Source organism: Chiloscyllium plagiosum, unplaced genomic scaffold (assembly GCF_037043375.1).
Source record: "Chiloscyllium plagiosum isolate Xiang-an unplaced genomic scaffold, Cpla_swu_hap1 HiC_scaffold_23, whole genome shotgun sequence".
NCBI classification, from domain to species: Eukaryota; Metazoa; Chordata; class Chondrichthyes; order Orectolobiformes; family Hemiscylliidae; genus Chiloscyllium; species Chiloscyllium plagiosum.
In genome coordinates this window covers 26,843,839-26,867,483 of record NW_028270161.1, presented here as the reverse complement: position 1 = coordinate 26,867,483, position 23,645 = coordinate 26,843,839, and the positions used below count along the sequence as shown (strand labels likewise).

General features: G+C 42.0%; 1 protein-coding gene across 3 annotated transcripts in view; it reads right to left on the bottom strand.

The window, feature by feature from the left end:
- The window catches only part of orc5 (origin recognition complex, subunit 5), a 118,748-nt gene that overhangs the window by 57,033 nt on the left and 38,070 nt on the right, over positions 1 to 23,645 (bottom strand). For 2 of the 3 annotated variants that reach the window (XR_006315099.2, XM_043713853.2), the window contains exons 5-8: positions 21,091 to 21,165; positions 8,459 to 8,570; positions 4,846 to 4,976; positions 1,047 to 1,095 (exon numbers count right to left, since the gene is read on the bottom strand). Coding sequence is in view for 2 of the 3 variants with exons in the window: in XM_043713853.2 (XP_043569788.1) it covers positions 1,047 to 1,095; positions 4,846 to 4,976; positions 8,459 to 8,570; positions 21,091 to 21,165 (367 nt within the window). In the remaining variant the exon portion in view is untranslated. The remainder of the gene's footprint in view (positions 1 to 1,046; positions 1,096 to 4,845; positions 4,977 to 8,458; positions 8,571 to 21,090; positions 21,166 to 23,645) is intronic. The other variant, XM_043713854.2, reaches the window with a different exon arrangement.

Here is a 23,645-nt window from a genome sequence, read left to right as displayed (position 1 = left end):
CAAGTTCTTGCAAGAGAGAAGACAGAGAGACAGAGAGACAGAGAGAGTCCAGTAGCCTTTCCTCACACACACACACACTGTTGAATTAAAACCCAAACTAAAGATAAAATGGAGCTGGGAGAACTGGCCACACCCCTTTCATTATACAAGTGTTTTTTCTAAAACTTGAAAGCATTCTGCCTGAGGGAGTAGCTGTTAGCTGTAAACAAATTGGCCATAAAATCCATCCAAACTCAAACCTTTTGGAACCTGTGTCATTTACAACCTCTCTGAAAAAAACCAAGGACTATATAACCTTGTTAAAGAAACAGGTTCGTCACAAAAAGGTATAGGAGTTCTGTAAAATATTCAGCCATTTGTCATGTTTTGGATGTGTTGGGAAGAGGAAGGAAAACTGTTCTTTCTGTAAACTTCACTAAGGATGGATGAATACTCTTCATTGTCCTGATCCATTTTATGAATGCACAGTTTTCAAACAATTTCCTTCAGTTAGCTCTTATCTGAATCTTTAAATGGCACGGTATGTAACTGCATATTGTTGCACGTCAAGTTTATTTTGCAGAGTAGCAATTATTTTCAGTTAGTCATTAAAATAAGTTATGCTCTCCTTGGTTTGACAGAAAGCACAGAAATCACAATTACATTTTCTTTCAAAGTTAAAAATCACACAACACCAGGTTATCGTTCAACAGGTTTATTTGGAAGTACTAGCTTTCGAAGCATTGCTTCTTCTCCAGGTAGTTGAAGAATCAACGCTCCAAAAGCTAGTGCTTCCAAATAAACCGCTTGGACGATAACCTGATGTGTGATTTTTAACTTTGTCCACCCCAGTCCAACACCGGCTCCTTCAAATCATATCCTTTCAATTCCTTTACATGATAATAGCATTCACATCTCAGTACAACATTAATGATGGAGCAAGGTATATATTCTCAATATGTCACTTACATTTTCCAGTTATCAAGTAATCTTAAAATAGAAATTAATAATAATTAAACCAATTTTGCAGAAGGAAGTTTATCCTCATCCTCTTCTCCAAAGCTTACCATCTCCTCTTTGAACAGGTTCACAGAACTTTGGAAAATTTAGTGCAGCCTGAAATAGAACAGATGAACATTTCAATAACAATGTTCATTCAATTCATTGCCATTCATCATTAAGTCAAATTTATCTCCTGGGTATAAGAAAGAAAATTATACGGGAGGGTACTTGTGGTGCAGTGATAGTATGCTGCCTCTGCACGTAAACCTCGATTCAAACCTCACCCATTCCAGATGTGTATGATTACATCTCTGAACAGGTTGATCAGAAAATAATGACCTTGCAGTTTTAAATTAATCATCTTCAAGCAGTATTACCTCAGTCTCTTCAATTCACTGGTAAATTAACAATGATATCCCAAGTGATCATAGGAGGAAAGGTGAGAGAACCATAAACATTTCACAACATTGCAATACAGTTTGTTCTAAGATCTGAACATAAGGAACACTGGTGTGACAAAGTGTTGGAAGGAAAATTCCACTTGAAAACATGTGGAATTCAAGGGCCGATGGTGGTGCAGTGACGATATCACTGGACTAGCAGACTAGGCAAAAGTGAGGACTGCAGATGCTGGAAACCAGAGTTTAGATCAGAGTTGTGCTGGAAAAGCACAGCAGGTCAGGCAGCATCCGAGGAGCAAGAAAATCGACGTTTCGGGCAAAAGCCCTTCATCACGAATAGAGGCCGGAAGCCTCCAGGGCGGAGAGAATGGGGGTGGGGATGGAGGTGATAGGTCAGAGGGGAGGGTGGAGCAGATAGGTGGGAAGGGAGGTTGGCAGGTAGGACAGGTCATGAGGACAGTGCTGAGCAGACTAGCCTAATGCTCTGGGGACATGGGTTTAAACCCAGCAATGACAATTCATGAAGTTCAATTTCAATTGGTAATTCTGGAATATACAATCTAGCAACACAACCATAGTTCGATGCTCATGATCAGTGATTCCTGTAAAACCTTTAGTTGACCAACAAGCTTTAGTCAGACCTACATACGATTTCAGACCCATTGCAGTGTAGCATGCAGCACAGTTTCAGGACAATTAGGGGTGGGCAACAAATGCTGGCCCTACCAACAATGTCCAGATCTTATTAAAGAATGAAAATAATGTCCCCTTTGGGACTGCTTGTTACTAATAGTGTAGTGGATAATTCCATTCCCCAGATATCACATTTAATCTTGATAATCAGAAAGCAACTTTAAAATGAATAAACAAAAGCTGAAATTTCTGGGAAAACACAGCAGGTCTGACAGCATCAATAGAGAGAAAGCAGTTAAGATTTTGGATCCAGTGACCCTTCTTCAGAACTGTTCTTCCCAGCAATTTTTGTTTTTGTTTCTGACTTCTACAGTCTGCAGTTCTTTGTTTTAAACTGAATAAACTAAATCACATTGTTGGTGCAATGAAACATACTTACGAAGATTTCAAAACAATACATAAATGATCAAGTGTTTGGATTGTAACAGGACCAAAACCTTTGCAGCGAGATCAAAATTTAATTCGGGATTACATTTAATCACAAAACTAAATCAAACACTAGTAATTTTAAATATAGCCACTAAATACAACCTATTTATCCCAATTCTGTCTGATTATCACAAGCATATGCACTACGATCCACTGAGATCACAATGCTCTGAGAAAAAGTCATAGATCTGAAACATAGTTAGAATCATGTGCTTACAAATTTTCAGAAGTGGGAATCATTTCCAGATCCTGATCCATCACACATCTGCCATATATGTTCTGGCATTACCTTCCAAGAAGTAGCTTCCTGATTGGTCACTCCCAGTATTCAGTTAAGGACAGGGTGTATGCTCTCGAGTGCTGGCAGCTTTGAAAGGCAGACCAGCCCAGCAGAAGAGCATTACAGTTTAAAAATAGAGGTTCCAAGCCAAGAAGGACATTACACTGATCAGAAATCCTCATTGGAGGATTTGTTTGGGCAACGGATGCAGCCTTTCATACCCATGAACCTATCATTGAGGCATGCAGACTGTGCCATGGCACTGGAATCACCTGGATGTGCAGTGAGAGGCGGTCTTCTCCAATGTCAGTTAGATTCTGACACTTATTCCTCTCATTGATCTCAACTACCAGCCACTGCCGCCCAGTAGTCATTCCTGGACTTCATCTGCCTCTAGCAAGGTTGCAGGGAGCTGGAATGTTTCAAGACACTAACAGAATGCACTCATTTCCCATTTCACCCCCAGCTATCTTCAAATTAACCTCTACATGGCCTCCACAGATGTTGCCTAAACTGCTGCTTTCTGACATATGTTAGTTTTATTTCAGATTACTGCAGTATTTTCTTTCGTAGAAAATAATACAAGGTCAGCTCATGGAAACATTGTGGTATTCATAGAATTTCAATAAAATCTGCCTGGCATCATAATTGAAAAGAAAGTTCTAAATGAAAATAAATGTATGCAATCTTATGCAAGGTGTATTACAAAAGGTCACTGGACAACAAAACACCTCATCCAAACACTAATATAACATCTGGCAGAAAACTGTCATTATCATCAAGATAAGATATATTGTTCTGGCATAACTTTAATTTATACTTAGAAGCCTGTGAGGCAATGATGAAAACAGTAAATACTACGAGACAGAATCCATTATTATCAAACTCTTTCTTTGTTTCTAATGCCAGAATGCTTAACATTTATAGAATCATGGAGTCCTATAGCACAGAGACAGGCCCTTTGGCCCAAACTGTCCATGCCGGCCAAAATGTCTGTCCATGCTAACCCTATGTCCCTGCACTTGGCACATAACCTTCTAATCTTTTCCTATCCATATATTTGTCCAAATGCTTTTAAATGTTGCTAATGTACCCATCTCAACCACTTCTGCTGACAACTTATTCCATATGTGTACCATCCTCTGTGTAAAAAAGTTGCCCCTCAAATTCCCTTTTATTCTTTCCCCTCTATGCTTAAACTAATGCCCTCTCGTCCTCGATTCCCTAACACTGGGAAAAAGACTGAGTGCATTCACCCTATCCAGGACTCTCGATCTTATGAACTTCTAGAAGGTCCCTCCTCAGTCTCTAAAGAAAAAAGTCCGAGCTTGTCCAACCTCTCCATATAACTCAGACTGTTGAGTCCTGGCAACATCCTTGTAAATTTCTTCTGAACTCTTTTTCATTTAATAACATCCTTCCTATAGCAAGGTGACCAAAACTGAACACAATTCTTCAAGTGCGGCCTCACCAATGTCTGTATAAATGCAATATAATTTCCCAACTTTGATACTCATGCCTTGACTGATGAAAGCCAGTGTGCCAAAAACTTTCTTCACTGCCTTGTCTACCTGTGCCTCCACTCGCAGAGAACGGTGAACCTGAACGCCAATGTCCCAGGATAGATGTGTTGTCCCAGTCGAAGTGGTGTCCTTCCTTATCTGTATGTAAAGATACTAGTGAGAGAGAGTCATGTCGTTTTGAGGCTAGTTGATGTTCATGTATCCTGATTAGTTTTCTGCCTGTTTTTCCAAAATACCATGCAAGGACTGTAACAAAAACTACATTATGCAACTACTCCAATATTCTATTACTGAGCTGGACGGATTCGTCAATTACCATATGTTTCACAACAGTACATCCACTTGATGGGTTTCCCTGTCTCAGGACTGCTACAATCCCAATAAAAACCATCCAACAGCCACCATTTAGGTGGCCACTTCATAGCATCACTGCAAGACATTTGACTTCCACAGAATGCAGTTGATATAGCGCTCAGGGACTTAAGGGAGGAATTTGGGGGAGACACACTCACCTTCCCATAAAGCATGAAAAACTTACTAGATGTCGTAGCTCTTTTAAGTCTCGACAGACAGGGTAGAACACTCCAAGCAGAATGTTAATATAAGTAGCATAAAAATCTGCAGAGAATTCTGGAGGATGGTCTTGTGAAAGAATTTTCTGGAGATCAGCTGAAATCAAAAGTAAGTAGTTTCAGTAATCACAATTACCACTTCACATGTATTCATTTATTTCAGCTATTATCTATACAGACCATATACTTGGATCATTTAAAAACCCGTACATAACCACATTTCAAAACACTCTTATTGATCAGAGTTCATCAGGTCAAAAAGTAATTATTTCCAATACATCGTGTCAAATGTCTTTTTGTCCTTTTTTTTTTAAAATTACATTACAGTGTGGAAACAGGCCCTTCGGCCCAACAAGTCCACACCGACCCGCTGAAGCGAAACCCACCCATACCCCTACATTTACCCCTTACCTAACACTACGGGCAATTTTAGTATGCACATCTTTGGACTGTGGGAGGAAACCGGAGCACCCGGAGGAAACCCACGCAGACACGGGGAGAACGTGCAAACTCCACACAGTCAGTCGCCTGAGGCGGGAATTGAACCCGGGTCTCTGGCGCTGTGAGGCAGCAGTGCTAACCACTGTGCCACCATGCCGCCCACGGATTGGGGTGGTAACAACAAATAATACATTTGTTTCCGAATTGAGCGAAGATCCTTGCATTGCTAGATATCAAAAGAGAGTAGGCAATTCTTTTGTCTTGGCATCAAGTGCTCTTAAGAGCTGTTTCAGACTACAAACAAAATATTCTGGCTTAAACTTGAGAGTTTTACAGAGATTGAGTCAGTGGTCAAAGTTTTAAAAATTACAAGATTTCTTACATCGTTTTGAGAAATTAGATAATCAAAATGTAGAAATGGCTATTATTTCTTCACTTTCATTAAATAATTTTCTGTAAAACAAACAAAATCAGATGTCATGATACCCTACGAAATTATTTGGAGATGCCAATGTTGGACTGGAGTGTACAAAGTTAAAAATCACACAACACCAGGTTATAGTCCAACAGGTTTAATTGGAAGCACTAGCTTTCGGAGCACTGCTCCTTCATCAGGTGGTTGTGACATATCACCTGGTGTTGTGTGATTTTTAACTATGAAATTATTAGCTGTCAAATGGCCATACATAAACACACAACACCTCCAATAGATGAAAAAGAATGAATGGATAGGTTGTTCTGCTCATATTTTGGATGTGTTACTAAAAGCTTCAGCTCAAGAGTGCTGGAGATGTTTCCAAAGGGCATAGAGAGAAATCAAATAGATAAAAATATAAATATAAAGAAATACACTGAAGTTACATCGTGAAAACAGGCCATTTTTCCTAATCAGTTTACCCTCATGAGTAAACAGTTCTGATCACATTTACCATCTTGTTCCCATTAATCCAAAAAGGTATACCCACATACACAACTTGTTAGAGAATTAGAGAGAGCAAAACTACGTAACTTGTAAGTGGAAAATACCTTCCACAGTGTACATAAATAGCAATCCCTCATTGTTCAAAAAGGTAATGGGCCTGATCACGTGTACCCCAGGGTGTCATGGAAAGTTAGGAAAGAAATTGCAGGGACCCTTAGCACAGATACTTGTATCATCTACACCACAGTGGGGTGCCGGTGGAATAGAGGATGGCTAATGTTGTGTTTTTATTTCAGGAAGAATGTAAGGAGAAGCCCGGGAATTACAGATTGGCAAATCTGACATCATTATTGGGTAAATTGCTGGAGGGGATTCGGAGAGATAGGATTTACATGCATTTGGAGAGGCAAGGACCGATTATGGATAGTCAGCACGGTGAGCGGGAAATCATGTCTCAAAAACTTGACTGGAGTTCTTTTTGAGGATGTAACCAGAAAGAAAGATTGATGAGGGCAGTGTTGTAGATGATGTCTACATGGACTTTAGTAAACCCTTGGACAAGGTTCCACATGGTAGACTAATGAATAAAGTTAGATCATGTGAGTTTCAGGCGGAGCTTGCCAACTGGATACAAAATTGGCTTGATGATAGGAGATAGGTAGTGATGGAGGAGGGTTGTTTTTCGGACTGGAGATCTGTGAGCAGTGGCGTTCTGCAGGGATCGGTGCTGGGTCCACTGTCATATCTCATTTATATTAACGATTTTAATGAGAATTTAGGAAGCATGATTAGGAAGTTTGCAGACAACACCAAAACTGTCCATCATAGTGGACAGTGAAGAACGTTATCTAAGGGATAAAGGGATCTTGATTAATTGGGCCAATGGGCTGGAGTTTAATTTGCATAAACACAAGGTATTCTACTTTGGTAAAACAAACAACGGCAGGACTTGTACAGTTAATGGTAGGGCTCTGGGTGGTGTTGGGTAAACACAATAGCTGCAGATGCTGGAAACCAGATTCTGGAGTAGAGTGGTGCTGGAAAAGCACAGCAGTTCAGGCAGCATCCAAGGAGCAGGAAAATCGACGTTTCGGGCAAAAGCCCTTCATCAGGAATACAGGCAGAGTGCCTGAAGGGCACTCTCCACCCTTCAGGCATTCTGCCTGCATTCCTGATGAAGGACTTTTGCCTGAAATGTCGATTTTCCTGCTCCTCGGATGCTGCCTGAACTGCTGTGCTTTTCCAGCACCACTCTACTCTGGGTGGTGTTGCCAAACAGGAGAGACTTAGGGGTTCTTTGAAAGTTGTGTCATAGATAAACAGGGTGGTTAAGAAGGTATTTAGCACACTTGCCTTCATTGCTCAGATCACTGTGTATAGCAATAGGATGTCATGTTGTGCTCGTACAGGATGTTAGTGAGGCCACTTTTGGAAAGGACTCAGAAAAGATTTAGCAGGATGTTATGAGGACTTTAGGGTGAGAGTTATAAGGAGAAGCTGAATAGGCTGGGACCTTTTCTCCCTGACAGTGTAGAAGGTTGCAGGGTGACCTTATGGAGGCTTATAAAATCATGAGAGGCATAGATAAGGTGAATAGCAAAGGTCTTTCCTCTAGGGTAGGGGTGTCAAAACTAGGGGGCCTATTTTTCAGAGAGGACAGGAAGATTTAAAAGTGACCCAAGGGTGGTTCGAATGTGGAATGAACTGCCAGAGGAAATGGTCGATGCTGCAACTGCTCAAAGTATTTGATGAATGGGTATCTCACCTGTTTGAAGGAATGTTTCAATGTCAGAGTTTTGGACTTACATCCTCTCTAGAGACTCTGGTACAAGAATCTAGACTGATACTCCAGTGCAGAACTGAGGGGATGACACACTATTGAACGTACTATTCTTCAGATCAGAGATTAAACCAAAGCCCTGTCTGCATTTTCAGGTGGACAGAAAAGATCCCATGATGCAATGAAGAGGAGCAGAACAGTTATCTCTAGTGTCCTGGTCAATATTTAATCCTCAATTAAATTTTAAAAATCTGTTCACTTGGCTGCCACATTTCCCACTAGATTTCAAAACTACTTCATGGAATTTCAGGCACTTTCAGGATATTTGTATATCTATATTAATAGATAAGCACTATATTAATTCAAATATATTGCAAACCTTTCTGTATAGTTATTGTATTTATCAAAGAATGAATATTCTTAAGTGGTATTGTACCTTTGTTATAGTCAGGAAAATGCAAAATTAAGGGCTCAAAGCAGCCTGTACCTGGCCGAAATTTCTCCCAAACAATCTCACTAAGGAAAATAACAGTTGCATTTTCTTCAGCCTGTGAAGAAGGCAAAAGTTCATAATATTAAAAAGCACATTTAGATAAAGTCTAGTTTGCCAAAGCAACATATAGAAAATACTTTCTGTCCCACTTTATATTAATACCATGGCAGATTGTTAATATGAATTCAACATAAGCCTGCAAATCCTTCAGAAAAGTGTCACAAATGTCTAAACACTTTTTTTCAGTGTTCATTACAGCGTGGAAACAGGCCCTTCGGCCCAACAAGTCCACACCGACCCGCCGAAGCGCAACCCACCCATGCCCCTACATTTACCCCTTACCTAACACTACGGGCAATTTAGCATGGCCAATTCACCTGACCTGCACATCTTTGGACTGTGGGAGGAAACCTGAGCACCCGGAGGAAACCCACGCAGACACGGGGAGAACGTGCAAACTCCACACAGTCAGTCGCCTGAGGCAGGAATTGAACCCGGGTCTCAGGCGCTGTGAGGCAGCAGTGCTAACCACTGTGCCACCATGCCACCCACTTGAGCAAAGAATCTTCAGAGATACTATGATAGTATGGTTCCCAAGCAAGGGAACTATGTGCTAAGGAGATCTCAACTGATCCTGCAAAACCATGCTACAGAGCGTAGTTTCTCTTTAGCTGATCCAAAAAATTTCATATATTAAGCTTAACTTTTGCAAAAACGGCAGGTGCTGGAAATCAGCAAAAATGGTTAATATAATTACATTTATATAGCACCCTTAAAGCAAAACACTGATATGTTTCATAGAAGGCTTATCAAATAAAATTTGACAGATAAGGAGATATCTGATCATGCTTCTGTTCAGTCACCACAATGGGGAGAAAATTTTTCAGAAACATCGTAAAAAGAGGAACGATAGAGTTTTAGGGAGAAAATAGGTAGGTATGGACAGGGCATTGGTAATTGTGCCTTCAGCTGCCTAAGGTGAAGCAAAGCAATTTGGTGACATCCAAAAGGTCAGAATTAGAAGAATGTTGAAACCTTGGGAAGGTTGAAGGACTTGGAATGGGGGGGAGTTTTCAGATTGGTGAGGCCCCGGGGAGATTTAGAAATAATGACTGAAATTGCAAAATTGAGGCATAATAAACCAACAGCTAAAAAGGTCATCCAAAAAAAAGATAATGAATGAACTAAACACATTTCAAATTAAGTGGGTGTAGTTTTGGATGTCCTCACAATTTATGAATTTTCACATGCTGAATGTTTTTGAATGTTGCTTGTTGCTCTGAATTAAAGATGTAGAGATTAATAAACCTCTCATGTCCCTTTCAAATTCATTGACGACTATTTCAAAATAATTCGGACTTATTTTTCCCTGCACACTAGCAAACATTTTCTATGTGAATAACACACATGCCATTGCTTTATTTGCATGTCTTATCCAACTTCATGGAATCATTGAATGATGAACACAGCAACAGCCATATGGCCATTGTATCTTCGGCAGTTAAGTGTGAGATGGAGAAGATTCATTTGTGGCTTACCAAGAAAAACCTGCACCATTATCTGAAGAACAGTTCAAAGGAGTAAAAAAGACAGGAGGTAGTTCTAGTTGCAGAAAGCTAGTACAGACACTAAGTAGAATGACCTTCCATGATGCTATTGATTTATCCAAGTCACTTAACAGATTAAATCGGTTTCCACTACCCTATAAGGCAAGATAATTCAAATTATAAATCACTGTATAATCATGTTTTTCCCCTCAATTGCCCGGTTCTTTTGCCAATTACCTCATATCTGTGTTTTATGGTTATCACAGGAAACAACCTATTTACTCAAATCAAAACCATTCATGAATTTGAACATATTCATCAATTCGCCCCATAACGTCTGTCCAAGGAGAACAACCAGAGTTCCTCTTGTCTTCTCACATAAACATTTCAGCTCTGTTTGTAATAAATTTCTCATTCATATCCCCAAGACTTTCACATCATTTCTAGACATGATGTGGAGGTGTCGGTGTTGGACGGGGTTGGACAAGGTCAAAATAAACCCGTTGGACTATGACCTGATGTTGTGAGATTTTTGACCATTTTTTGAGTTTCATGTATCAATTCACCATAAAACTTCAGTAAGACTTCACCAATGAATTATAAATGCATTTCATAGACTTCTTGCTTTTGTACACTGCAAGGATCTTGTGTGAATCATAACAGAGATATGATTGTTTGAGACCAGACCTATCTTTCTTTGTGCTAGGTATGACTCCAACTGCTGGAGAGTTTTCCCCAATTGAATTTCAATTTTTTTCAGTGTTCCATAATGCTACAGTTGACAAATGTTGCTTTGATATCTAGGGTTGTCAAACTCAGCTCAACTCATTGGGCAATTTGGATCAAACAGTAAGGAGGCAGAGAGTCAAACAGCCCCAGTACAACCTAAACGGAGTAGGCTATTGCTGAATTAAGTGTCATTTAAGAATTGTCTTCACTTGGGAGGCAATAGCCCAGTGGAATTAACTGGACTGTTAATGTAGAGACCAAGGTAACATTCTGGGGATTCAGGTTCGAACCCCATAACAGCAGATGATGGAATCTGAATTCAATAAAAATCTGGCATTAAGAGTTTAATAATCATCACGATGATTTTCAGAAAAATCCATCTGGTTCACAAATGTCCTTTAGGGAAGGAAACTACCATCCTTATCTAGTCTGGCCTACATGTGATTCCAAAACCACAGAAATGTGCCATTCAGTCAGACAGTAAAAAAACAGGCCGACTAGCCCATGCCTACCAAGTTTCCACTTGCCTGCATTTGGCCCATATCTCTCTAAACCTTTCTTATTCATTTACATATCTAAATGTCTTGCACTGAGTCTTAACTAGGCATTAGGGATGGGCAATAAATGCTGGCCTAGCTAGTAATGCCCTCAGCCTGTGAATGAAAACAAAATGAAGTCCAACTCACTAATATGTACAACAAACAGCAAGGGACCCAGCAGTGAACCCTGTGTAATACACTGGAAACCACTGTGTATTGGCAAAAACATCTGACATTGCCCTTTGTTTCCTGCTTTATGGGCCAGACCAAACCAGACTCCCTCAAAACATTTTAAGGTAGCCCAGATCCTAACTTTTCTAGTTGTTTCAAGCAGTGTAAAGTGGATATTCCAAGAGTGATGCAGCTGGCCTAACCACCCAGTTTTAAACAAAACAGAATTTATTTATACACGAACAAAAGAGAACAGAATATAGAATAACATAACATCTGAAAACCTAACAACTCTATCGCAACTTCATGATGCTGCTCCAAATACTTGCAACATCCCCATAACACCACTTTGTCAAAAAAAGTAAAATCAAACAGTTTCTTACAAGAGAGAAGACAGAGAGAGAGACAGGATCAGCATGATGATGTTTCTTTGGGTCCCCAGCAGCTTCTCTGGGTTCCCAGCTAAAACATGACCAGCAGCTGCAAACAAAACTGCTTGCTAAAACCAAACCAAACCAAACCCTGAACTGGGAGAACTGGCCATTCCCCTTTCATTGTACAAGTGTTTTTAAAAGCTTTCTCAAGTAGATATTTCCAAATATATCAGAACCTCTGTCTTCATGATCCCTCTGAAAAAACAACCAAGGACAACATAACCTTGTTAAAGAAGCAACATCATCACACCTGACACTGAATCAAACTTGCTGTAGCCCCTTGTATTTCACAGGTTTTTACTTTTCTAACTAGTCTGCCTTATAAAGCTGTACTGCCATAACACCTATTTCATTAACGTGAATTCGATATAACACAATTAACAAATTAGGGACACTATTTCTAAAGCGCGAACTTTTAAGATGTGTGTTGGTTGTAGCGTGATTACATCGCCAACACTAAGCGGTTTCTAAAGCACGATTTTTCTATAATGCGGGATTGCACAAGAACACAACCATAACATTATAGAAGAACTACCTGTAGCACCTTGTTAAATATCTTACAAAAAACTACCTGGACAACATCTATTGCACTAGCTTCATTAATTCTCCTCGTCATTTCCTCCATATTAAGGACATTAACTTGAAAACTGTCACCCACTACTTCATCACTGCTGCTTAACTTCCAAAGAACTACATTCCTGTTTTTGTAGTTGAGCTCTGGCCACACCATGTTGCATTTGTTGTTTGACATGCATGTGGTCTTGTGCTGTAGCTTCAAATAGGACTGGGATATCATAGCTGTTATAGAAACATGGCTAAGGGAGGGTCAGGACTGGCAACTCAATGTTCTAGGCTTCAGATGCCACAGGAAGGATAGAAGGAGAGGTAAGAGATAAAGGTAGAGTGACATTCTTGATTAGGGAAAGCATTACTGCTGTACTTCGACAGGGTATTCCTGAGGGATCGTCCAATGAAATTATAGGGGCGGAACTCAAAATTAGAAGGGGATGATCGCTTTTTTGGGATTGTACTATTATGGGGTCTGTGCTCAGTGAGAAACTGAGGAGCAAATATATAGAGAGATCTCAGATATGCGTAAGAATAATAGGGTTGTAATAGTAAGGAGTTTTAACTTACCGAACAAGACTGGGACTGTCAGTGTTAAGGGCTTGGATGGGGAGGACTTTATTAAATGTGTTTAAGAAAATTTTCTTTATCAATATATAAACATACCAACTAGCGAAGGAGCAAAATGTGACATTCTCTTCAGAAATAAGGCAGGACAAGTGACTGAAGTGTAAGTGGGGGAGCACTTTGAGACCAGTGATCATAACACCATTGGTTTTCAAACTGCTGTGGAAAAGGATAGGCTTGTATAAAAGTTAAAGTTCTAAATTGGAATAAGACCAATTCTGACAGTATGAATCATGCATATTCAGAAGTTGATAGCAGCAGAACAGTTCACAGGTAAAGGGACGACTGGCAAGGGAAAGGCTTTCAACAGTGAGATAATGAGAGTTCAGAAGCAGAATATTTCTGTTTTAAGACCAAGGGTAAGGCTGGTAGGGTAGGCAACAATGGATGAATGCAGACCTTTAGGCTCTTGTCAAGAATAAGGAGGAGGCATATATCAGGTATAGGTAACTGAGTCCAACTGAATCTCTTGAGAGGATAAGAGGTATAGGGGCATTAGGAGGGGAAACAGGAGGGCAAAAAGGGTATAGGACCACCTTGTCTGCCAAATTTAAGGATAATAGAAGAGATTCTACAAATACATTAGGGCAAAAGAGCAACTACTGAGACAGAATAGAGTTCCTTAAAGATCAACAAGGTCATTTGTGCGTGGAACCGCAGGAGCTTGCTGATATCCTAAACAAATATTTTGCGTCAGTATTTACTGTAGAGAAAAACACAGAAGCTAGGGAGCTTGGGAATTAAATACTGATGTCTTGAAAACAATTCACATTACAAAACCTCTTGCACCACCTCTTCTGTAAATCATAAAGGCAGATAAATCTAGGGAAGAAATTACAGGGCCCCTAGCACAGGAATCTGCATCTTCTAGAGCCACAGGTCAGGAGCTGGAAGACTGGACAGTGACTAATGTTATACCTTAATTTAAGAAAGACTGTAAGGAGAAGTCTGTGAAATATAGAGCAATGAGTCTGACATCATTGGCAGCTAACTTTTTGGAAGAGATTCTGAGACAGGATGTTCATGCATTTGGAGAGGCAAAGACTGATTCTGGATAGTCAGCATGGTTTTGTGCATGGGAAATCGTGTCTCACAAACTTGATTAGTTTTTCTTGAGATCATAATCCAAAAAGATTGAGGAGGACAGAGTGGTAGACATGGTCTACATCAACTTTAGTAAAGCCTTTGACAAGGTTCCACATGGTAGACTACTTATTAAAATTAGATTACATGGAATTCAGGGGGAACTTACCAATTGGATATAAAATTGGCTTGAAGGTAGGAAACACGGGGCGGGGGGGTTGCTTTTCCTGTGGAGGGCAGTGCATTAGGAGGCTGTACTGTGCAGCTGCTGTAATTAGAACTTGGAGGCTGAAGTGACAACACCTATTGGAACTGACAGCAGCTGACTGAAGCCTAGAGTCTGGATGCTGCAGCCTGCCTGTAGGCAAACAAACCTAGGATTCTCTTTGCTGCTGTCTGTAAAAGCCTGGAAATCTGTAATAACATGTGTTGCACTCAGGAATGGAGCCAAGAATCTGTTTGCCTGGAGGAACTCAAACCTATTGCTGCCTTTGGAAGCTTAGTGACCTGCATTTCTCCTTGGTGACTGTTGTCATCACACCTGCGCTGAGAAGAAGCTACCAAGGACTGGGCCTGGAACCTGGGATCTTGGGTGCTGCAGCCAGCCTGCCTGTCTAGAAGGACGCAAGCTTGGCACTTTCTACTGTTGCTGTCCTGAGAAGTGTGGTGGCCTGCACTTCTGTTCGGCCGGTGCAGACGAGGCTTGTTTCTGGAGCCTGGACTACTACTACAATCAGGGATTCAAGCCTGGACATTAATTGCTTGGGGCTGAAAATGTGTTGCTGGAAAAGTGCAGCAGGTCAGGCAGCATCCAGGGAACAGGAGAATCGACGTTTCGGGCATAAGCCCTTCTTCAGGAATGAGGAAAGTTTGTCCAGCAGGCTAAAATAAAAGGTAGGGAGAAGGGACTTGGGGGAGGGGCGTCGGAAATGCGATAGGTGGAAAGAGGTCAAGGTGAGGGTGATAGGTCAGACTGGGGTGGGGGCGGAGAGGTCAGGAAGAAGATTGCAGGTTAGGAAGGCGGTGCTGAATTCAATGGATTTGACTGAGACAAGGTGGGGGGAGGAGAAATGAGGAAACTGGTGAAATCCGAGTTCATCCCTTGTGGTTGGAGGGTTCCTTGGCGGAAGATGAGGCGCTCTTCCTCCAACCGTCATGTTGTTGTGGTCTGGCGATGGAGGAGTCCAAAGACCTGCATATCCTTGGTGGAGTGGGAGGGGGAGTTGAAGTGTTGAGCCACAGGGTGGTTGGGTTGGTTGGTCCGGGTGTCCCAGAGGTGTTCTCTGAAACGCTCCGCAAGTAGCCGGCCTGTCTCCCCAATATAGAGGAGGCCACATCGGGTGCAGAGGATGCAATAGATGATGTGTGTGGAGGTGCAGGTGAATCTGTGGCGGATATGGAAGTTTCCTTTGGGGCCTTGGAGGGAGGTGAGGGGGGAGGTGTGGGCGCAAGTCTTGCACCTCCTGCGGTTGCAGGGGAAGGTGCCGGGAGTGGAGGTCGAGTTGGTGGGGGGTGTGGATCTGACGAGGGAGTCACGGAGGGAGTGGTCTTTACGGAATGCTGATAGGGGAGGGGAGGGAAATATATCCTTGGTGGTGGGGTCCGTTTGGAGGTGGCGGAAATGACGGCGGATGATGCGCTGTACATGGAGATTGGTAGGGTGGTAGGTGAGGACCAGTGGGGTTCTGTCCTGGTGGTGGTTGGCGGGGCGGGGATCAAGGGCGGAGGAGCGGGAAGTGGAAGAGATGCGGTGGAGGGCATCGTCGACCACGTCGGGGGGGGAAATTGCGGTCCTTGAAGGAGGCCATCTGGGATGTACGCCTGAACACTTACAATGCATGACTATTTTGGAGTCTGGGTCCTGGAATTGTTTGAAGTGTGAGCCACCTCCTTATTACTTTGTGACTGTGGCCTGTTTGCTGCCAGTGACTATTGCCTCTGAGTGTTGGGGAACTATTGTTTTGAACCTGTGAAAAAGCTGCCTGAGACAACAGACTGGCAAGCGATGCCTCATGGGACTTGTTTACTTTACCTACAGTTTTGAGGGGGGAGGTATTGGTTCTGGTTTAGGAGGGGAAATTGCCACTGTGGTGTGCTCTAAAACAATACTAGGGATGGGGCCAAATCATTCCTACATGGGGATGGTTGCACCCTTTGCATCCCCCCACCCACCCCGGAAGCCTCATCACTCTTTACTTATTTCACAAAATAAATGTTACATCTGCCCTGACATCACCACTAAGGCATGCACAGTGGCCTTGGCAGAGGTTGTTGGCGCTCCCCCCCATTGTCACTACATCCAAGATACATGGAAAGCAGTGTTCTTCCTAAAGATCTCAGGGGGAGGATGACTGTCGGTGGGATGGTCTTATCTGTCATCTTATCAAACATTCCCTTTGTATCACTTGAGCTCCCTTCTCCCCTACCTCCGCCAGTTCGGGGAGATGAGGTCAGCTGTGGTGCCACGACTGCTCAGTCTGAAGGAGGCCCACCTGAGATTCATTTATTCTTTCCGGTGACAGGTTTTCATCTGCCTGGCCCAGTTGGTGGTCACAGAGCACACCTTCACGGTTAAGCACGTGAGCATTGCTTGCTTGGTGTTCAGTCTGCGGAAGGCATGTAGTGTCATGCCAAAGGAGGTGGGGCACATCCAGAGGAATTGCACTGCCACAAGGGCCACTGCCAACACCCAAATGGCTGCAGCTAGCATCATCACACCTCGTGCCCCAGCCCCCATAGGAGGGAGCTACCTGGCTCACAGACACAAGTGGGGAGGAAAGAGTCTGCAGGGGAGGAAAGACCGGAGGAAGACTAAGCACATTGGGGCCTCCCAGAAGGATTGCAGCTGACACTGAGATCATCGACCCCCAGTCTGGGAAGACATCCCTCGCAGAGGATAGTGGTCCTGGGCTCATCATGTAGACACGGAATTTGGAGCCAAGCCAAGGGCTCACTATTGCTGTTAAAAGCGAGAGTGAGCAGGTGGAGCCCCGTTTCCCCTGAACCCCACAGAGTCATTTTTTGCTTGTTTATTTGTTTTTGTTTGTTCTTCCCCCACCCAGAGTGATAGTGTCTTTTGTTTTGCTCAACAAAGTCAAGCAGCTTTAGTTTCTATTTCAAAACAGCAGAGTTGGCTTTGCTGTGTTTCACCTGCTGGTGTTCCTGTCTTGGGAATGTCTGATGGGAGCAGTATCGGATGGTCTTGGGTTTTTTTTCCTGTTTACTCCTTTCGTTTAAATAAAGTGGAGGGTTCTTTTTTGGCCCAGAGGCCTGTGTCCAGTGGTGTTCTACTGGGATCAGTATTGGGTCTGTTGTTTGTCAAATGCAGACGACTTGGATGACAATATAGAAAGTATGGTTAGTAAGTTTGTGAATTAGATTAAAACTGGTGACAATTATCTAAGATTACAAAGGGATCTTGATTAATTGAGCCTCTGGGCCGAGGAGGAGCACATGGAGTTCAATTCCGATAAATGCGAGTTGTTGCCTTTTGGTAAGACAAAGAAGGGCAGAACTCATACTGTTAATGTTAAGGGAGTACTGTGTACAGTTTAGGTCACCTTATTAAATTAGAGATGATGCAGAAAACATTTATAAAAGATGGAGGGTTAGAGTTTCAAGGAGAGGCTGGGACTTTCTTCACTGAAGCACAGGAGGTTGAAGGGTAACCTTAGAGATTTATAAAACCATGAGGGGCGTAGAGAAAGTGGACAGCAAAAGGTCTTTTCCCTAGGATAGGGGATTCAAAAACCTAACGGCATAATTTTAAGGTGACAGGAGAAAAATTCAAAAGGGACCTGAGGGGCAGGTTTTTCATATAAAGAGTGGATCGTATGTAGAATGAACTGCCAGAGGAAGTGATAGATGTAGGTACAGTTACAACATTCAGAAGACATTTTGATAGATGCATGAATAGGAAAGGTATGATGGATATGGGCCAAATGCATGCGAATGTGACTAGTTAAGATTGGGAATCTTGGTTAGTGTGGACAAGTTGTACTAAAAAGTCTGTTTCCATTCCGTATGATTATGTTGGCAACACCCTACTTCTACTTCTGACATGCCCTTTTACATTCCTCATGAACAAAGATTGGTATCCTGTCTTCATGGTAGCCACAGAACGAGGAACAAGCTTTGCACTGAGCCTGCAAATTGTCACGGAAAACAATGCTGCTGATAACATCATGCTGCACATGTTGCTCTTTGGTTTTGCAGAGACAGGACAATTTCAGGGATGGTGACTGACAATCAATGCTTTTGGGAGCAGAATATAGTTATGTCAGGTTCCTGCTTGACATGTCAGAAGTAGAAGACCTGTGTGATTGACTAGTACAACTGACAGCAAGGGAGACTTTATGGAGTTTACTGTGCTAGGTTATAGTTCGTAGTGCTGGAGCCTAGGTTGATGCCAGGTGTCCATGCAGGTTTTTTTTTTTTTAAGATTGGGGATTCTTGTGGAGTGAACTATAATGACCAATGTCACTGCTTCCATTCCAGCACAAGCATCATGAGTGAGTGTGTTGCAATGGACGTTCAGACTCCTGTGATCATGGCTCTGGATATCAGATTGCAAAATAAAAGATCTTGAACAGTTCTCCATAATGGCCCTCTGCAGTTCAGGACTACAGCTGTGAACCTTTCACCCCCTCCTTCTGCTCTGCATAGTCTATGCTCATTCTCCCAGTCATGCCCAATACCCAAATCCTGTTCAATACAAAAATGAAGCCTTCCTCGGTCCTCCATGCCCAGGAGCAACCAGTTTATGCAGAATTTTTGAAATCAGACAAAAAGAAGCACCTGCAGATTTTTGCACTTTTAAGAAAAACTATTTAGAAAACCAAAAATTAAAACAGCCAGAAGAATTCAACCAACTTAATTATTCTGTAAAAACGCAGGCAAATAGAACAATTAGTACTCCCTGCTGTTTAACATGTGCTCAACTACAAAGGATATTGACTGGAGCTAGAGCTGCTAAATTGAAGTGCTGACAGCAATTCAGCAGTGCATGCTGATTCAAAATCTCTCTGCCCTTTATCCACTATAGCCAATAGTACATGAAGGGCCATAAGCACCTCTCTTTTGGTCACTGTAGTTCTGCAAGACATGGTCATTCTTCACACTGCAGATGCTGTAATCAGAATAAAAAAAAACTGCTGGAAAAGCTCAACAGGTCTGGCAGCAAATGGAGAGAAAGCATTTGAGTCAAGCGAGGAAGGGTCACACGACCTGAAACGTTAACTGATTTCTCCCCACTGTCATTCTTCCTGCTATCCAGCTTCAGATGCCTTCTATACATACAGTTCTTTTCTTACCTAGTCTGGCTTTTCCCAATGTCTCAACTTTCATTGTGATCAGTACAGGATTGGATTGCCTTTTCTAGTAGTCATACTTTCACAATTAGTGATTGTTTAATTTGGTTAAAAAGGCCAGGAGATTCTGACATCCTGATCTTTCTGCAAACAACTTCATTGGTTTGTTATTCTACATAGTTGATCTAAGAACCCAAGAATGGAGTACTGCATGTATGAGTCCAAGAGTTGGGACCTAAAATATGAAGACTATTTGATCTTTTGAGATGGGCTGCTCTCCTTTACATTCTAATGAGAATTTATTATGCACTTCCCATACTTTCACCAACATGGCATCTCACACAATTCACCACTGAAGTGCGCATATTGAATACTATTTTCATACCCAATTGACACTCAACTAGTAGTCACTATCAAACTTTATTTCATATTCAGAGGTTTGGAATACCTTCCCTAAAATATATAACCTAAAAACTGAAGAAACAGCCAGAGATAAAGAAAACTGGAGTTATGGAAAAGCCAGAATTGAAACAATGCAGAGATCTCCGTTCTGGTGCTGGGGAAAAAAAAAAGCAGGATAGAATGGGCAAAGCTTTGGGATGGGGGTGGTTGAGAAATGCAAGCAAAGGCAAGAACATTAAAATGGAGAACTTTAGACCATAGATCAGTATAGGTAGGTAAGCACAAGGGTGATGAGTGAGCAAGAGCCAAGTTAAGATCTGAACACAAAAAAAAGTGTTGAATATACTTTTGCAACTGCAAGATGGGAGACCAATAGGAATAGTCACATCTCGGGTTTTTAAAAGAAGCATGGATGAGCATTTTAGCATCAAGGAAGTTAAAACAGAATAGAGACAGTCATTACCATGGTGGTGCAAGTAGGCTGTCTTGTTGATGGAGAGCATTTGGGATTGTAAGGCAATGTTCATGGGAAGGAAAGGCAACAGTTTCAGTTTTACAAACAAAATTTTAATGTAACTGAACCATAGTTTTCTATGATAAATATTTTGTTAGTCCTCTATAATCATTAAGTACATTTCCACACTTTCTAGCATACTCCTCTAACAAGTTCCAACACCAGAATAATTATTCTCCCTCTGCTTGTCCAACGCTGCAGTAATTGTGAAGCAAACATTGCGTCATGGCAGATGCTGTTTGTTCCAACCCGCCCAAATTGCATCATATTTGAACAAACAAGACAAAAGGATAAAGGTATGCAGTTTGGAGAAATATGATTTAGAAAATAAAGGATGTGAAGATTCGCAAGGAAGAATTTACTGCCACCACAACACTTAAAGAACGCGCATCAACTGAGCAATCCTCTTCTGGTCTTTAGCTGGGTTCCAACTTTTGGGAGAACGATATCTCCACATGCATAGCAAACAAACAAAAACATAATACACAACAACAAAATTAGAAACTTTGCATATAACAGCAAGTTCAAAGCCTTTTTTTGGTGAACTGTACACTTGTTTTATTAACTGTTAAGATTTCAAAATATTTGAAAAAGAAAATAATACAAGCTTGTTACAAGAAATAACTACAGCCATTAAGACGCCAGCTACTCACCAATTCTTGAAACCTCAGAAATCCAGGCAACAGGTTTGAATCCATTTCCCTCAAACGTTCTGCTTTATCCAACACCTTGAATTAAGGCAGTAACTTCATTTAGAATTTACACAAAACATTTAGCCTACATCAACACAAATCACACATGCATCTTCCACCGTTATTTTATTCAAAAGTACACAATTTAAAAAACTTTTATAAACATATACTACTCTTCCTATGGTTAGCTTGAAACTTTGTAACAGTACCTAACTGGGAGTAGCTACTGGTTCCCAAAAGTCACATACAAGTCCCAGGAAACCCATCACCTGCCTCCTCGGGTGATAAAAGCAGCTGTGCGACAGAAGAAGCATTGCTTAACAATGTTTGAAAATTCTTGACATTCTGAAAAAAAGCTACTGAAGTCTAAAATAGAAACATAACCCCATACTCAAGAAAGAGTCACTTTGCTTGAGATAGCAAGTACAAGCCATGCATTAGCATGAGCACAGAGCTTTACAACAGCTGTGTGGCTATGCAACTTTGAGCAAAAAAACCTTTGACGATGGGGCTCAGAAGGGTGGACACTAAGTCAATGTTTTGTGGACTCCGGAAGCAGGGAACACAATTGAAAATGAAGAGCTCACTCCTTTGTAATAGGAGAGATTTCTTTCTTCCACAGGGACAGAGTCTGTGGAAGTAGTTTCTCACTGGAGGTTGAAGCATGACATTGATTCAAGGCAGATTTGGATAGATGTTTGAAAGACAAGGGAGTCAAGAATGACAGAAGACAGGAAGGTGGAGCTGAGACAACAACAGATCAGCCTTTGCCATATTTTATGGAAAAGCAGGCTGAAAGGGCCAAAGGCTGTTGTGATACAATAGTAGTCACCTTACCACTGAGCCAGGAGGCCCAGATGAAATTTCACCTGCTCCAGAGATAAGTAAAAACATCTTTAAACAGACTGTTCAAAAATATCTACTACGTCATCCTCTTAACAGTCTTCTCTGTGGCTGCAAAATCTGGATGACCTATCACCAACAAAGAATGCCTAATCCATAGAGTCAGTGCTGCCTATGGAAGATTCTGTATGTGTCAATTGGATGGATCATCATATAAACACCAGCATCCTCCAAGAAAGAGGTAACTTAAGCATAGAGGCAACTATTTTCAAACCAAAGCTGCACTGGACATGCTGTCACAAAGCTGGTTTATTTCTTTCAAAAAGCTGTGTCCTTGATTTTTTCAGAAGGTCAACAGACCACACTCTATTTGATTAGTCTGGTTTGGTACAGAGATTAAAGGGTTTTGAGAAGCTTTTTGTTTATATGTAAACAGATGAGACCTCAGGCCAAAGTGGTCATGTTTTAGAAGTGACCTGTATAAAGAAAGGGGAAATGGTCAGCTGTCTAGCTGAGCTGAGCAGTTTAGTTCAGTTCAGAACTGGTTGGGAGTTCAACAGTGAGCTGTGTGGAAACTCTCTTCTGCCCTTCTAATTTCAACCTGTAAGCATCTGACTTTTTTTGTACTGTGTTTTAAAGGGAGCTTGCTTATTGGGACTGTTGTGCATATTCAGAACAGCATACATAAGTCTATTTGAATAGTCTGAGTTCTGTCGGGATCTTTATTCTGTTCAAGTTTCATTGTGTAATTTTGTGAATACATTTTGTCTGTTTTTAAACCTGGTCGTCAATCTCGCTAACTTAATCCGGGTAATTTTCACTGTACACTAAGTGAAACAAATTGCAAAGTTACGGTCTGGGCTGCCTGCTCAAGAATGTTTTAAGTGGTCTGGCCTAGTCAATAACAGTGCCAATGCATCAGAATTCCTAACACTGACTTTGAAAAATGTGGTGCTGGAAAAACACAGCAGGCCAGGCAGCATCCGAGGAGCAGGAGAATCGACGTTTCGGGCATAAGCCCTTCTTCAGGAATGAGGCTGGTGTGCCAAGTGGGCTGAGATAAAAAGGTAGGGGGGAGGGGCGCTGGGAATACGATAGGTGGAAGGAGGTGAGGGTGAGGGTGATAGGCCGGAGAGGGGGTGGGGGCGGAGAGGTCGGGAAGAAGATTGCAGGTCAAGAGGGCGGTGCTGAATCCGAGGGTTGGGACTGAGATAAGGTGGGGGCAGGGGAAATGAGGAAGCTGGAGAAATCTACATTCATCCCATGTGGTTGGAGGGTTCCTCGGCAGAAGATGAGGCGCTCTTCCTCCAGGCGTCGTGTGGCCAGGGTCTGGCGATGGAGGAGGCCAAGGACCTACATGTCATTGGCGGAGTGGGAGGGGGAACTAAAGTGTTGAGCCACGGGGCAGTTGGGTTGGTTGGTGGGGGTGTCCCAGAGGTGTTCCCTGAAACGTTCCACAAGTAGGCAGCCTGTCTCCCCAATGTAGTGGAGACCACATCGGGTGCAGCAGATACAGTAAACGATGTGTGTGGAGGTGCAGGTGAATTTGCGACGGATATAGAAGGATCCATTGGGGCATTGGGGGGAGGTGTGGGTGCAAGTTTTGCACTTCTTGCGGTTGCAGGGGAAGGTGCTGGGAGTGGAGGTTGGGTTGGTGGGAGGTGTGGACCTGA